The sequence below is a fragment of the Podospora pseudocomata genome, chromosome 6 (assembly GCF_035222375.1).
Source record: "Podospora pseudocomata strain CBS 415.72m chromosome 6, whole genome shotgun sequence".
Lineage (NCBI taxonomy): Eukaryota > Fungi > Ascomycota > Sordariomycetes > Sordariales > Podosporaceae > Podospora > Podospora pseudocomata.
Window position 1 is genome coordinate 3,967,624 of NC_085890.1, and position 15,432 is coordinate 3,983,055.

The following is a 15,432-nucleotide window of genomic DNA, read 5'->3' on the forward strand; positions in this document are numbered from 1 at the left end:
GCACCTGGATATGACGTCACTCACTCGGCTAAAAAAACACTTGCCGGAAATAATATCGTCCCATCAATGAACGCGTCTCTATCAAGATATCAAATCCACTTAAAAGGGTTCGACCGAAACATGCGAATCCCGCACAAACTTGCGGATGTTGCGCCAGATCTTGGCGCTGCGCTACGAATGAAACGGGTCAGCAACCGACATCTTCCCTCCAGTCCAATGCCTTATTCACATACCTGTTTGGCGGCGTCCTCGGCGTAGTCCTTTCGCTCCTCAAACACCTCAGTGAACCGGCGAAGGTCTCCCTGCATTTGGGTGCGCCAAGACTTGTCTCCATCTTGGACGATCGAATCCAGCTTGGCGATCAGAGGGCCCAGGGAGTCGACCGTCGTGGTGAATAGCTTGGCCAGCTCCCGAGCGACCTTCAACCGGGTCCGGGCGCTCAAGACTTCAGTGTACAGCTCCACGAGAGGTTCGCCCTTGAGTCTGAGTCCAGGTTGGAGCAGTTCCGAGACTTTCTTGAGCTCGGCAACAGCTGCCAGGACGTTGTAGTAGACCACGGTGATCATCTTGCTGAGTAGGGCGGCATCTTTGATCCACTCCCTTTTCTCCTCGTCCATCAGGTAGAGCTCATCGGTCATGGATGACTGGGAACAAACGGGTTAGTGAAATGGGTGCCAAGGTTGGGACGTCAACGGTTCGCAAACCTTCATCGTACGCTCAAGGCAAGCGCCAAAGCTGTTGTACGTCGTCGCCATTTCCTCAGAAAGTACCACACACCTCTCCATCTGTCTCCCAGCAGCCCCAAGAGGCCTTTCGAATCCACCAACGGGTCCCTCTCTGGACTAAAGGTAGCCCGCTCGATAAAGTTGGACGTGATTTCCGACCGCTCGATGATTTCCTTGAGATTGGCTGTAATCCCCCGGAGGTTGCGGAGCCCGGTAGAGGCAAGTTTAAGAATTTCGCGGACGGGCTTTGGCATCTCAGAAGGACTGAGCCTACAGCAGCGATTCAGTAAAAGATGATGAGTGGTGGACGATACAGAATCAGCAAAATACTTACCGCTCACCCTGGTGGCCGGACAACCATCCATACTTCCTGACCTGCTCGTCCTCAAGCAAAGCCGTGTAGTAAACCGAGCCCAGCTTGTGAATCCATCTGGGCAACACGGCCATATTGTGGTCCCAGTTCTTGCGCTCACCACAGAGGATGCCCTCCAATGCAATCTGGACGGAATGAGTGTTGATGGTTGGCATGGTTGCTTGTCTCTTGAGATGGCAAGTCTGCGATGTGTGGTGTGGTCGAGAGGAAGATGAGACGCCGACTGAAAAGCCAACAGAGAAAGCTTTTATCCTGGTCTACTATGATATTCACTTTGGTCCGTCTGTGTGGGAACAATCCGGTGAGTGTCTGGTGGGGCCATGAGATGTTCCAGAATGCGAGTAAATACATGGGTGTAAACAGCTGCTCCTACCTATTTAACTGCCTAAAAGTTGCTCCCTGTCACATCTTGGGATGAACCAGAGCAGCCTTTCCCTCTGTTCTTGATGCGGCTGACGGTGCACCACAGGGCAGTTGCGAGAAGCACACGGAAGACTGGCTGTCGTGATGAATCCGTGAACAAACTCTATCGGTTGCAGACTTATCACCAGCCAGAGAGCTCACAAGTCTTGATTCGACTACAACAGGTATCGTACTGCGCATTGGGAATCGCTCAATTGGATCCTCCACACTGAAATGTCTTCCGCCTTAAGACTAGCCCTACACAGACTTGTTCACTTCAACGCCTTCATCAGGCAACTTTGTGTGAGTGCTGCGCATGTGAAAAAAGACTCGAGATGTAACATCACCAAAAAAGTATGTTTCAAGGAAAAAGAGAGAAAAATAAACTCCTCCGGGAAGGCTCGAACTTCCAACCTCCTGATTAACAGTCAGACGCGCTAGCCAATTGCGCCACAGAGGATCTGTTCTGTGGGCCTCGAACTAGCGACTATCTGCCAAATCGTCTTGGCACCTTCAGCTGCCCTTTTCACCCTATAATGTCAACCCCCCCGGGCTTCACTCCTAGAAACAACCACTTCATTCCCGTCGATCTTCACCCGAAGACTCTTTGCAGCCTTTTCCATCACCTTCCTGGGCCCGAGTCCGCCGCCAGCCTCACTTCGACACTGTTGACCAAGAGCGAGGAGAGGGGCGATGGCAGCGTCTTTGTAGTCAAAAAACATCTCACTATAGTCAGATCCTGCCTCGTGTCTGGCTGCCTTGCGCATTCTGACTTGTTCAATAATGGTAGCAACCAAGAAGATGGACGCGACGAGTAGCTCAACCGCCAAAAAGGTCAGCCACGGCCAGGTGATGTGAACATAGGATTCCTGCTTCCACGCCTGCCCTGTGACATTGAAAGCATCGCTGGACAGCTGGAGTTCTTGATCGGTCGTTCTAAGTCTGAGGGAGTGTCAGTCAAAGCAACGTGCCCGGTCATGTGAAGAGAAACATACCGGTAAGAGATACTCGTGGCGATATTCTTGAAGAGATATGTCATGGTATCTATTCGCGCCGTCGTGTTGATGATGGTCGTCTCGGTGTACAAGACCATCTGCATGATGGTTTTGATAAAGTCACTTCTTGTTACAACCCCACGGCTGGGCGAGTCCCACGGCTCGTAGTATGTTTCGCGCCCAGATCCCATCATGTATGTCTTCATCTCGCCCGCGATGAACTCCATGGCACGGTAGTTGGCACTGAAGCTCCCCGACGGAATCGAAGAGTTGGGTGGGCTCTCGAGATGCAGCGTGATATTCCACTTGGACGACGGGCTATGACGGCATCCAGTTGGCACGCCCACTTTGGAGCTGCAGTTCATGTTGAGGAAGAAGTCAGAGTCCTCCGGTGTTGGCTGTGAAGTGGTAGCAATAAGCTGGTTGTCGTGTATACCATTTCGGACAGTGGTGTTGTAGGTTTGGACGCATAGGTGAAACAGAAACTCGAGGGCTTCGTGTCGAAACTGGTGTGTTGCACTGGCAATGTTGGAGCCGTTGGACATATCTGTCAGCTGCCGCATGTTCTCGTCGTCCTGTGGGATAGGGACAGTGTAGAGCTCCACAAACGACGCTATCCGTGTCGCCATCAACGTGGGATTGTCTGCGAACCCAACGGTCTGGTTGCCCACGAGCATATCGGACACAGCAGCCATTCGACTTTGGTGAACCAGATCGACGTGCGTGCCGGGGAGAGAGGCGTTCCATATGGTGCGTCTGGGGTAAAAAGGATCGCCCATCATAACCACAGACCCGTTGTTCTTGACAACAGCCTCCTCTCCCGGCTCCGGACCCGGCCAGCTTTGCACGACTATCGCTGAGGAAATGTCGACCATCTCCACACAGACGCCCAAGGAGTGGAACACATCAAAGGTGCAATTGCCAGTCGGACAGGTCGCTCCAGTAGGCGCCATGCGTACTCTGCGGCTTTGCTTTCCGTCGGGAGTAATGGCTTCCAGCATTGCAGTGCGCGTCGCAAACGTGACTTCATCTCTGGGCGACATGACGGTGCGAACCGCTGGAACTTCTGCAAGCTCAGCTGCCACAACCTCCCGAACTGGGTAGCTGATGGCCAACTGTGTTATTGGAGATGTCACCACACTTATGATGGTAATGAAAGCCCCAATGACGACGATATGCTTCGTACGGATTCGAGTGAGCAAAACGATAGAGCCCCACGGTCCCCTGCTTGCTTGGTCGATGACGTGAAAGTCGTGCAGCGGTCTTTCGTCCAGGAACCAGGACCACTGAGCTTGGCTAATTGCTATTGATACTGGAACCATGAAGGCTGCTTTGGAAAGGGTGGTGAAGAGAGCAAGAAAGGTGTTGAGTGAGATTTTCAGTGGCCAGTCTGGTAGTTGCTGGCGGTCGAACTTGAAGAGTGTGACGACTATGGTGATAAAGGCAAGTAGGCTGAGAAGAACGCATAGCATCTCCAGCATCCATATCCTCCAGAGTGGTTTGGTCAAGGCACCACTCGCGGCTTCAGACCGGTGACTCGAGACCCGTACACCCTTCAGTTCCCGATTGGAGTCGTGGGTGAAGGCAGGTTGTGGCCCTTCTTGCCCTCGTTTGCTGCCCGCAGCGCTTGGACCTTCCAGAGTGTTGACCCATTGAGTCGTGCTGTCAAAGTCCCTTGTCGACGGTGCGGCATCATAATGTCCTGGAGGAACTCCGGTGTATGGATCTGCCACAGGCCCATAGCCGTGTCCATGATGGTAGATGTGGTTGGCGTTTAAATGATCCATTGCCTTTCGGCTGTCATCAACCCATGTAAGAGGCTGAGGCTGAGTCTTGAGTCAAGGGAAACAAGAATGTTCTGGTAATATACAACCAAAGATGCTGTGAAATGGTCCGTTAGAAAGAGGGCAAAGTGGACGACGCCCTTTCAGTCACATGGAATAAATATATCCAGCATGGGCGCCTGGCATCTTAAGCTAGAATGTACCAGTCCTGGCCATGAAAATGCAGTGGAAGCTGCCCGTTTAGTCTTGTCCAATGGGCGTCAGACCATCAACTGGCAAGGATATTGTTGCTGACTTGCCTAGACCCCAGTACGGAGCCTTCCGTGTTGATGCCGTGGGTGAGTCAGGGTACGATGTCGATCGTCAATCATCGTTGAATTTGGTCCAATAGGTTCATAGATGTGGTGTATCACTGCATGATTCTATTTCGGTGAGATCGCACAACATGGCGCCAATGCTTTATTTGAAACTTGAGTCTCTGAACCTGCAGCCTGGTTTGCGTGACCCTTATCCCACCAAAGTGAGTAGCACAGTATCACCTCAGGCTGTGGATGAGGAAGACGTCAAAACGCATCCTACTTGAAGCGTTGCCACAAGAAAAGGGCAGAGATATGAAATAGGCTCGTTAGAATAAAAGACCTTTTCCCAAACACGTCTTGCTACATACTCACCTCATCCGACGGTCACTCTTTGAACCCCCTCTTCACCCAGAAACCCACCCGGCATATAGCCCACTCCAATTCGCTGATAGATCGTCTCATGGCCATCGCCCTCAGTAAGAGCCGTGATAATAAGCAAGTAATGCGTTCTGTGCTCCACAGGCACAATCTCCCCCTTTGCTATCCGTCTGGTCCCCACAACCACCGCTTTCCACCCTTCCCATCCCGTAACTCCTTGTGCATTCCCAGCGTCCAGAATAACATCAACACTCTCTCCTGGCTCGCCAACAGGCTCAAAAACAAATGGTCGTGCCATCGCTTTCAACACGGCTGTCTTATCTGAGGGATCATTGCGACCCGAGCCGGGAGAAGAAAACGGGTCAAGCACCGCATCATTCCTCCAGTCGACACCTCCAAGCGGTAAGTCCAGGTAGTCAATCGCACCGTCATACGCCATCCAACTCCAGCTAGGCAAGCTCTTCCCTTCCTTTTGCTTGGCTTTGGAAAAGTCCACCCTGTTCAATGTCGATGCCTCGGCGCCACGTCTCCAGAGCAGTGATCGAGACAACAAGCTGCCGCCGTCATGGAAAATTCCATACCCGCCTTTGGCCTTCAGGTTGTTGATCATTCGCTGCTCAAGTCCGGCTATGGCAACGGGGCGATCGGTGAAGCGGGTGAAGTTGAGGCGGGAATATTGTCGGTACAGGTCCTCGTAGAAGCGGATGCGCTCACCTCGGTCGAAACCTTTGTCGGAGAGGGAGCTTGATAGTTTCGATGGGAAGGACGGGTCGCCGAGAAAGGAGACGAGTTTACTGTGTTTTTTTGTCAGTATGACAGAGGACAAAATTCAAGTAGAGTTTGAAGCAGGGGCGGTGTAAACAACAGGCGAAGTGGGGCGCAAGAAAGGTTCAGAGGTTCAGGGGGTAAAATCACCAGACATACTTGTCAATCTTGGTCAGGGTTTCGCATCTCACTCCGCAGCCGCACTCCCAGTAGGTTTGCCAGTCGGTAAAGTAGATTGTCCTTCGGGCCAAGGCGCGTTCTTGCAGGACCCAACCCCTCTTGCTCAAGGGCCCATTCAGCACGTGCTCCGCAAAGTTGTCAATAAACCGGCAGACGTACAGACTGCCCTTCTGGGTGTAACTACTGGACTCGCCACGTAGTTGAAGGAATTGCCTTTCCTTTCTGGTTCTGAGAAACCCATCCCTTTGCCCTCGTGCGCTACTTGCGGCAATGACACAGTAGGCTGCGCTGAAGACATCTTCCATTCTCTTGGCTTCCTTCTCAAAGTCGCCGTCGGGCCCTTGGATGATACATATGGAGTCTATCCACAAATACCGAACACCTAGAGCACGAGTGGCGGCTATTGCGTCACGGAAGGTGTCAGGGAAGTTGGGGCTCCGCACAGGAATAGCTGCTTTGTGTTGAGCAAGGTTGTGAGGAAAAGTACAAAACGAATGGCCTTGGCCCCAAGGATGCGAGAGAGCAATGTATTTGACAGTCTCCGTGGTTGTTGTTTGGATGAGACGCACGACGGGAGCGTCAGGGCTGCCAAGATCAATAAGTCTGGTGGGAGGTGGGTATTTCTTTACTGGATCGCATCCTCGGTGGTTCTCGTCACAGTCGTTGAGCCATTCTGTCAGAAAGGCAAAGTGGGTCGTCGAAGCAGGCGCTGGAAGGCTGGGAAACCCAATCTGAATGTGATTGGAGTTTGGCGCCATGAAATCTTTTCCTCGTTAGTACCTAATACAGGTTCACCGGGGAATAGAATTGGCGAGCACTGACCAGGGCTTCGGCAGATTGACAAGACCGGAATGGGATTCTCGTTAAGCTTGAGCATTGACTGCTCGCGGTCGAAGCGGACTGTCTGTACCAGGCCCCGGTTGATATGGTGGCATGCCTCGTACCTCAACTTGCAGAAATCACACAGGGCACGCTTGACATCGAGCTCTGCCAGAGTGTCTGTAATGTGAAATTGAGGCACGCAGAGATCGTACGCGGCACAGGTTCCACAGAGGCGAGCTTGCGCGAGCTTCACTGGGTAGATGTCTGGAACACTCAGCGCTGAAACAAGCTGCCGGGCGAACTTGTTGTCGACGGGATATTCGGTTCTGTCAAGCTTTAGATGATGTTAGACATCAGGATGACAAGAATATCAAGGTAATACCAGCTGAAAGAGGATGTTTTACCTACCTTTGACTTTTTTTCTCTGGTTAACTTATCGCCGCAGGGATTTCAATCTCAGAAGTCGCTTACGGCCTGAGATGGTTAGCCTTCAACATTCCGCAGATGGGGAAGATTCCTTACGTTCTGCTTATCAAGTGTCAGTGCCGGAATCATCTCTACCACAATTAAGGATCGTAGAATGCACTTACACGCTACAAGCCTACCTGTCAGCCATGCGAGTCTACAATGTATCAACCGCTCAGGGAATAGCATTAACACTTACGTACTAAAACACAACTGTCAGAATCTCTGTCTTTTAACTCATTTCAGCGGAATTTACTGGTGCTTACCTCCTATATCCGCGCCGCGGGCATTCGGTTAGCTGTGCCCTTCAAAGTATTGTCCTGTCCTAGGTGGGTTTGTGGGGAGTCATACATCCTGAGATATCTTAGCATAAACCAAAGCGTCGTTAGACCGGTAATCATACTCGTCTTGTTTTTGCTTCAACGACTGTAATCACAGGGACCATCAAGCTTGGCTGATCCTCGAATCCGACATCAGGAATTATACCACCGCCATTCTCTCCAAGGGGCCTCAAAGGGGGCCTAGGTCGGAGGGGCCGGTTTCCTCCTATCGCTGAGTTTGGCGAAAGGAAGGAAGACTCTGGTGCTCTGTCGACCTTCAAGTCTTTGATGTGCTCGCGGCTGGCGCCCGTGAACCAGTATGACTCGTCGGTTTTGCCTCGAGCCACGATATCATCAAGACGCTCCATGAGTTCTTGAGAGTATGCGCGAGAGCCGTTGGTGGACCTTGGGGGGGCTGAACTGCTGACGGGTGTGGCTGGAGGGTCCAGTTCCACGACGAGAAGTTTGGTCTTGACGATGGTGAGAAGCTCCTTCAGTGCAGTCTCTGCCTTGCATTCTGGATCGTAATACAGGGCTCTGATTGTCGCCTGGACATGGGGATGCACGAATGCCTCGTCTTTATCTTTGTCGACCTTGAACCAGTGGCTTCTATGCCTTCCCTCGTCGATGATCTGGCTGTTGAACCTTTCCAGATGATCGGTGCCATACAGCAGCCAGATCATCATCTCCAAAATCACGCATCCGAATGACCACATGTCGTATCGTCGGGAACGGCCAAGCTCGGACTTCAAGGCCACCTCGGGAGGTTCGTAGCGGGTTGTCGTGTATTGAGTTGATGTGTTGTGTCGCAGTTGGGTAGCAATGTTGTGATGTTTTGCAAGTCCCATGTCGGAAATCTTGAGAATAGGAAAGCCGAACTGGCCGTCTCGAGGTGGTTGGCCGACCACACACAGGATGTTTTCGGGTTTCAAGTCTCCATGCCGGTATGAGCCTCCTCCGTAGCGGTAATTGTGCAGCTTGTCGAGCGCATCCGCCATTCCTTGGATCTGCATGATGACGGCTCGGACAAGCTCTCTTGTCACGACTGGACGCTTGTGTTCAGGCATTTCCCAAAACTTTCTCAGGCTTCCCTCCTCTGCCCAGCGAAAAAGCAGATAGCGGTCACTGCCACGCTTGATGGCGGCGATAAACTCGATGATATTCTGATGTTTGAGGTTGCGCATCTCAATGTGAGCCTTGACTTCGCGTACCCATTCATCTCGAAGTTGATCCAGTTCGTTTTCATCCGTGGTGTCGCGATAAACCGGCCTGATGACCTTGATGGCAACATCGGCTCGTTTGCCATCATACTATGTGAGCGTAAAGATCAGCACCTAATACATGCGAGAGACCTGTTCTGAGGAAAAGCAAACAAACCTTCATGATGGGATTCAGATGGTGCTCTTCGTGGATCTTGACCTGGAAAACTTCGCCGAAAGCACCTGATTCGCCCGCTCTTGACTTTTCAGTAATGGGAAGAATACAGTCCGGATCAAGATCCAGCTCGGGGTTGCTCTCTGAGATGATTGGTACGAGAACCGTCCATTGGTTTCGACGAAAACTGCGCCTGGACACCTCAGTCCATGGTTCCAGAAATTCACCAGCTTCGTCAACGAATGCGCTGTCAGGAAGAGGTAGGGAGTTGTCGTTCACAGATTTTGTCTCGAATTGTATCATGGCTGTTGCTAGCTCCTGGTCTTTGTCGGTAAGTCCGGCCAGCAGTGACGTGATAAAAAGTTTGGGGGCACTTTTCATCACAAAGTTGACAACCTCTTCTTCTAACTCCGGGTCATCGGACAGGTGCAGTTCCCGACGAACAGCAGCTGGGGTGAGAAGAGTCTCGATGCAAGTATTGGGTAGGAATTCTCGAATGTGTTCATCGAAAACACTCTTCTGTAGGTTGCCCAGAATGTCTGAGCCAAGAGAGGACTTTTTACTCTTCTTGGCCAGAAAAGATGCCTTTCGGTCTTCTTTAGAGATGAACTTTGGTTCCTCTTGGAGCGGCATCTTGCATGATGAGACTGTTTGAGATGGAAATGATCTTGTGCGGTAAATGACAATGTGTCAGCTCAATGGAAGATGAAAAAAATAATAACGCGGGTAGGTACTCTAAGACACTTTTACGACTTTGACTGGCGTCAGTTAGGGGGCACTGAACTTGTACTAGCTTCCCGCAGCCTGGTCCATCTTCATGCCATTTCTTGGCTTCGACCCCCTCATCAGGCACACCACCCTGACTGGACTGGATGATGCGCCACCATTGATAAGATACCCCAATATTTCCAGGGCGACACGGGCTTGTCATCACAATGGCACTGCGCATGCAGCACATATCACTATCCTTCGCAAAACAGGGCGTGAACATGACAGCCTCGTCCTACATCATTGCCACTTGGGTGCCCGTCATGACCGTTGCCCGAATTTAGATCCCTCTGCACTGTGCGATTTCGTCCAGAGAAAGCTGTCTGGGGGTGCGGATGTTGTAGGAGCTTCTGATCATCTACCAAGGTGTCAGCTCTGACATGCCTTTTATCTTCCCTTTTTGGATGGATTTGAGAGCCTGCCCACCGATATCTCATAGCGACCAAGTCCAAACTGGGAGCGTAACAGGCCTATCAGCTTGAGAGGGTCTATGGCCCTCGCTGGAAGGTTTTGTGTGGATTCGAGCTGAAGTTTGTCCTCCATCATTTCCGTGGACAGTTCCCAATCTTGTGAGTGGTGGAGTAGGTAACAGCGAACTCGAATGCAGGCCGTTCTATGGGCGGTTCAAGTTGTCGGCATCTTGAAGAGATCCAGGCCGTCCTCATCCATGATCGACTGGAAGAAATGGGCAGGCAAGTCTTATATCATTGCAAACAACATTTGTGCCTCACTTTCGGTGGACGTGCCATTCGCCAGATTTGGGCCTAGGTCGTCGTCGCCCATGACCTGGCAACATGAATACTGTCAGACCTAGTGGTGTTGCTCACCGAACTTGTTCGAGCGTCGCGCACGGCACACCCACCGACCACAACTCACACGGTGTGGCCTGTCTGCCCGGGCAAAGAGGGAGTGAGGCGCATTTCCATAGGCGCCCTACCTGCTTGCATGAGGCCCCCAATGCCACCTGGGCGCGTACCACATGCTGTGTAAGGAGGGCGAGGCATAACATGTACGTACATTTCCCATCCCACCCGACTGGAGTTTCAGCCCCGGCTGTCTGGTGTCGAGTTTTCACCCCAGTTCAACCCATTCAACGCACATGATTGGTGTCTGCTGCACACCAATGAGCGACACAAAATGCCTAGCAAATTTCAGGGGAATGGTTTTCACGAGGCTCTGTCATGGGTTGGTCCTTACCTACCTTAGATAACAATGGAATTGAGCGTCAAAATGGACAGGAAATGTCTTGATATTCCCTCGATATCAAGTGCATTCCAACAATTACCATGACAGGCGACTACGACTGCCCACCATGAAACCTCAGACACCGGTATTCAACATGAAGGTCGACAACTCGAACATGGAATCTGAAGCTGCATCACCCTCTGCCAAGACTCCTTCTCCAAGCATTCATCAAGCCTCTAGTCTCGTTTCCTCGGGGTATCACACCAGACAGTCGCCGCATACGTCTGCAAACGATGGTTCCAGAGACCAGAGCGATCTTGCAACAGAATACTCTGACACCGAGTCCAGCTCAGGCAGTAGTCTCGTATCATCAGAGGAAGAACACCTCCAGGATAGATCTAGGCGTCCTGTTGAACTTGGAGGTGGACTCGATACACTAGTCACCAGTGAGCTGGATCGAAAGGGTATTATCGACGAGTCAGACTCTGAGTTGTGGAAGGTGGAAGAGCGGACATCTTCAAGCGGCCGGAAATCACCCAGAGTCAACTACACAGCTCGTGCACCATTCCGGGGGGACGGTGGCGTACCAATAGTAGATTTACACCACAAACCGGCCCATGAAGTCGAACCGAGCGAGATCACAGATCTCGGTAACGGCCAATACATGCGCGATCCAGATAGGAAATCTCGGTTTCTCCAGCGGCGAAAAAGTCGCAACCATGCCAAAGACAGGAAGTCGCTCCAAACACAACTTTTTCAGTCTCTCCACCCGCTTGATGACGAAGAGAAAGAGAAAGGGTTCATACCTATTGATCTGTTACCTCTGCTCATCACCGAAGAATCTGTCTACAAGGAACTATCAGGTCCCCTCCGAGAGACCCATGATGAGAAAACCATCCGGAGATACGCGCGCAAGATTTGCGCCGAGACAACCGAGAATTATATAGAGGGCGACAAGCCCAAAACAAAGACCATAACGTTTCGTAAAATCTTTGCGATCCTGGTCCTTGTCGAGAAGTCTCCTTCTATCACCAAGTTCCTCAAAGAAAACATCAACGACTCGGATTTGCCCTTGGTCAGAGTCAGCAACCCAAAGAGACCTGGCGAATGCGACTTACGTTGTTCGAGGGAACGGGACAAACAGCTCAAGTGTTTCCGAGGGAGCTGGTCGCCTCTACAGATTCGGAATTTCGCATCGTGGCAATTCGTCACTCTGGCCCCTTTTTTTGCCAAAAGCGAGCTGTACAAGGAAGTCGAGCACTATGTTCTACAGGACGGGATCATCATGCCTTTTCTGACGGACCCGAACAAGCAAGCCATATCCAACGATCCCTTTGTCGATAGTCAGCAGGAAGAGCTGTTGGGTGGTGGAGGTCGGGTGTTCAGGGCCATCCTTCACCCTGATCATCATAGTTTTCACAAGAGTTTCAAGGTCGGTACATAATCCCGGATCAAATGTACGCAGATAAGATTGGGTTAAAGCGGGTCCTAATAAAACACTGCAGTGTCCTCGAGAACCATCATGCATCTGCACCTTCGCCATCAAGCGTCTCCATTCCCAAAATAAAGATCACTTCAAAAGAGAAGTTGACATGCTGAAGAAGTTCAGCAACTTTGCACACCCACATCTCATATCCCTACTAGCCACCTATGAACAGCGAAACAGTTTCTTCCTGATCTTCCCCTGCGCCAAATCTGACCTACTTTCTTACTGGGAAAAGTTCGAGGCCAGCCCGAAAATGGACCACGGCACTGTGAAATGGATGGCACATCAGTGCAAAGGAATTGCAAGCGGTGTGTTGAAGATTCACGAGTATTCAAGCACCAACTCCAAGCTGGGCAACACCCTGAAGCCAGGTCCACGGGAACCATTTGGCCATCATGGGGACATCAAGCCACAGAATGTGCTGGTCTTTTTAGACAATGCTCAAGATGGCCCAACTCAGGATCATTGTTCCACATGGAAGAGTCGAGGCACCCTCAAGCTCACAGACTTTGGCCTGGCTTCCACATCTTCTCATCGCACCATATCCCGAAAGCCGCTCTCTCATGTCGGAATGACCTACAACTATCGAGCACCCGAGTGCGATCTGCCTTCCAACCAAGATCCAAAAGGCCGTCAGTACGATATGTGGACGCTTGGATGTTTGTACCTAGAGTTTGTCACTTGGCTCATGGGAGGGAAAAAGCTCCTCGACGAATTCACACAGCTTAGAGCAGGGCCCTTTAGCGCTGAAAGTCTGAAGCACAGAACAAAACTGGACATCTTGTACGGTGGTGGTCTCATTCCACCTGAGATCGCCAGCGATGCCTTCTTCATGATCGAGGAGGACCACAGCATGGAAGGGCAGAAAAGAGGGGGTCTCAAGGGAATAGTCAAGCCGGCTGTCACCGAGGTATGTCTTGTCCCCTTTACCATATTCCCACATTAACACATTAACACATTGACACATTTTCCCATCTCCTCTCACATTCCCCATTCCAAGATCAGTTCCCAATACCATTTCTAGTTCATCAAGAGACTACACGCCGACCCAGCATGCACCGGGTTTTTGCATGACTTCTTGGATATGATACGAGATGGACTACTGGTCGTCAAGCAGTGCGACCCAGGGAAGCTGGACAGGTACGAGATTCAGCAGGTCTACGGCAAGCTCTGCAAGATGGAGCAGGAGTGTGAGAAGTGGGAGTACAGCTGCGGACCAGCGTTGAGGTGATGGGGAGGGCAAATCAGCAAGTGCAAAGGATCAATGGATAATAACATTTATCTGATAATAATCATTCTTTCCAACTTATAATCTAACCAAGAGCTCGTCGAAAATCCCAAGAAACGCTTCTATTCACTATCCATCCAGTCACTCCGTACCCCGTCTACACTCTGATATGCCCACCGTCAATAATGGCCTTGAGATTAGGCAGAACACCAATGCGATCAGAAGAGGGAGTGCGGCTGGCGGTGCCAGAGGTGGTCAGAATAGTCCTGACTCTCGCAGGGCTCAGCTTGCGACCAAGTCTCGCCTGGGCAATACCCTGAACGGCGGCAGCAGCACCAACAATAATCGGACTAGCCCCGGATGTGCCGCTGAAGCTGGTGGTGTACAGGTTGTTGGCAGTGCCATCGGCGTTGGTAAAAGTGGTATCGATGTTCTCGCCCCAGCCGTAGACATCAACACGGCTGCCGTGGTTGGAGTAGCCCAGCCGGAAATGGGGAACCGACGCGCTGGACGCTCCGACCATGATAGCACCGGACTCGCGGTATTCGCTGGGGAATGCACGGTTGAAGATGCGCTTGTTGGACAGGTTGCGGTAGGCATCCAAGTCATTCCCGCCGTTGCACGCCGCTTCGACAACGATGATTCCCCTGCCGGTACAGACGAGGATGGCCTCGTGATTCGCGTCAGCCACCGAAACGGGCCAGTAGTATTGGCCGCCCACGGGGTCGAACTCTTGAGCTTCAAGCAGGAGGATATCACCGCTGGCCATGTTGTTACAGGCGTCCAATATGGTCGCAGCCGTATTGTACGAGCCATCGGGACGAGACTGAGAGATCACTCGGCCCTTGGCGGCGGGGACGATGCCGACACCACCGATTTGGTTGTCTGCCATGAGCATCTGGCCCAGGACGGCAGTGCCGTGGTCGGGATAGTCCCTGTTGCGGCCAGAAATGAGGGTGATGTTGGCAGCACGAAGGTCTTCGTGGTTGAGGTTCCTATTCAGAGAGTCAGTCAAGTGGTCTATCACAGAGGGGCTGAAGCAACATACCATCCCTGCTCCATGTCAACGATACCAACTCTGGCACCGTCACCACCAGTGATTGTCCAAGCGTAACGGGCATTGATACCCTGAGGGGCAGCGTTCAAATACCCCTGATTTCCGCTGCGAGGGTCATCATTAGGATTAACAGCAGGAGGTGGACCTTGCTGCAAAGCGTGGACACTGGCAACAGTGTCAAGCTTGTTCAGTTGGTGAATAAGTTCCAGCGTCAGCTTGGAGAGTGCAGGCGGCGCCTCCTTGCCGGATTTGGAGCTGGCGGTGGAGACGGCGCTCAGTCCAAGATCGTCAATGTCAATCTGGAACCACTCCTCGAAGCTTGGGATCTGGACACCATCCACGTCGAGACGCTTCCGAAGAGCCGCGCTGGGGCGATGCTCCTGAGGAACAAGGGGCGCGACGTTGGGTGTGAGCCGACGTCTGTGGCGGCCAGTGTTGAGGCCATCAATCAGACTCTCAACCCCTGAAACCAAGCTGGTGATGAACTCGGGGTCCTCCAGCTGCTTTTTCAAGCCCTCTGGTGTGAGCTTCAGGGCAAGTCTGGGGGCGTTGGAGGCCAGAGAAGAAAGAGTGGATGTGACAGCTTCGACGGATTCTGCAAATTATCAGTGTTTGAGCATTATCTAGGTCATTGACAACCTAGGGAGACTTACCCTTTGAACCCAGGTCAAGAGCGTAACCTGAGGTGAGTTGCGCTGTCGCCAACAGACCGGCCCCGAGCCACGCCTTCAACCTTGAGACAGACATTGTGACTCTGTGAACTCGAGTGACCTTGAAGACTATGGGTGGTTGAGTCTGAACTTTGAAGGTTGAAAAGCCAGATGGG

At 51.8% G+C, this 15,432-nt stretch overlaps 7 protein-coding genes and 1 non-coding gene across 8 annotated transcripts; 2 read left to right on the forward strand and 6 right to left on the reverse strand.

Annotated features, from left to right (window-relative positions):
- Nucleotides 1-42: 42 nt before the first annotated feature.
- QC762_610445 (uncharacterized protein) lies at nucleotides 43-1,253 on the reverse strand (the record flags this gene model as incomplete). The annotated part of the gene is made up of 4 exons (XM_062892723.1): nucleotides 43-171; nucleotides 234-644; nucleotides 716-995; nucleotides 1,060-1,253. The coding sequence occupies 4 exons, from the start codon at nucleotides 1,251-1,253 to the stop codon at nucleotides 100-102; spliced, it is 957 nt and encodes a 318-aa protein (XP_062741334.1). The 3' UTR covers nucleotides 43-99.
- Nucleotides 1,254-1,886: 633 nt separating this feature from the next.
- On the forward strand, nucleotides 1,887-1,960 carry QC762_0102190. Its single transcript has one exon. It is a non-coding gene; the product is annotated as a tRNA-Asn (tRNA).
- Nucleotides 1,961-2,039: 79 nt separating this feature from the next.
- On the reverse strand, nucleotides 2,040-4,487 carry QC762_610450 (uncharacterized protein; the record flags this gene model as incomplete). The annotated part of the gene is made up of 2 exons (XM_062892724.1): nucleotides 2,496-4,487; nucleotides 2,040-2,442 (listed from the first exon to the last, which is right to left on the reverse strand). The coding sequence occupies exons 1-2, from the start codon at nucleotides 4,280-4,282 to the stop codon at nucleotides 2,040-2,042; spliced, it is 2,190 nt and encodes a 729-aa protein (XP_062741335.1). The 5' UTR covers nucleotides 4,283-4,487.
- A 464-nt stretch (nucleotides 4,488-4,951) lies between these two features.
- QC762_610460 (uncharacterized protein) lies at nucleotides 4,952-6,659 on the reverse strand (the record flags this gene model as incomplete). The annotated part of the gene is given in 4 exon segments (XM_062892725.1): nucleotides 4,952-5,682; nucleotides 5,701-5,750; nucleotides 5,881-6,067; nucleotides 6,083-6,659. The coding sequence occupies 4 exon segments, from the start codon at nucleotides 6,657-6,659 to the stop codon at nucleotides 4,952-4,954; spliced, it is 1,545 nt and encodes a 514-aa protein (XP_062741336.1).
- A 926-nt stretch (nucleotides 6,660-7,585) lies between these two features.
- On the reverse strand, nucleotides 7,586-9,515 carry QC762_610470 (uncharacterized protein; the record flags this gene model as incomplete). Its single annotated transcript, XM_062892726.1, has 2 exons — nucleotides 7,586-8,818; nucleotides 8,886-9,515. The coding sequence occupies 2 exons, from the start codon at nucleotides 9,513-9,515 to the stop codon at nucleotides 7,586-7,588; spliced, it is 1,863 nt and encodes a 620-aa protein (XP_062741337.1).
- A 415-nt stretch (nucleotides 9,516-9,930) lies between these two features.
- Nucleotides 9,931-10,429, reverse strand: QC762_610480 (uncharacterized protein; the record flags this gene model as incomplete). Its single annotated transcript, XM_062892727.1, has 2 exons — nucleotides 10,077-10,429; nucleotides 9,931-10,008 (listed from the first exon to the last, which is right to left on the reverse strand). Exons 1-2 carry the CDS (start codon nucleotides 10,194-10,196, stop codon nucleotides 9,931-9,933), a joined length of 198 nt encoding a protein of 65 aa, XP_062741338.1. The 5' UTR covers nucleotides 10,197-10,429.
- Nucleotides 10,430-10,714: 285 nt separating this feature from the next.
- Nucleotides 10,715-13,626, forward strand: QC762_610490 (uncharacterized protein). The gene is made up of 3 exons (XM_062892728.1): nucleotides 10,715-12,267; nucleotides 12,341-13,231; nucleotides 13,346-13,626. The coding sequence occupies exons 1-3, from the start codon at nucleotides 10,963-10,965 to the stop codon at nucleotides 13,550-13,552; spliced, it is 2,403 nt and encodes an 800-aa protein (XP_062741339.1). The 5' UTR covers nucleotides 10,715-10,962; the 3' UTR covers nucleotides 13,553-13,626.
- Nucleotides 12,738-15,353, reverse strand: QC762_610500 (uncharacterized protein; the record flags this gene model as incomplete). The annotated part of the gene is made up of 4 exons (XM_062892729.1): nucleotides 12,738-13,231; nucleotides 13,289-14,544; nucleotides 14,598-15,201; nucleotides 15,260-15,353. The coding sequence occupies 3 exons, from the start codon at nucleotides 15,351-15,353 to the stop codon at nucleotides 13,707-13,709; spliced, it is 1,536 nt and encodes a 511-aa protein (XP_062741340.1). The 3' UTR covers nucleotides 12,738-13,231; nucleotides 13,289-13,706.
- Between the last annotated feature and the right edge of the window lie 79 nt (nucleotides 15,354-15,432).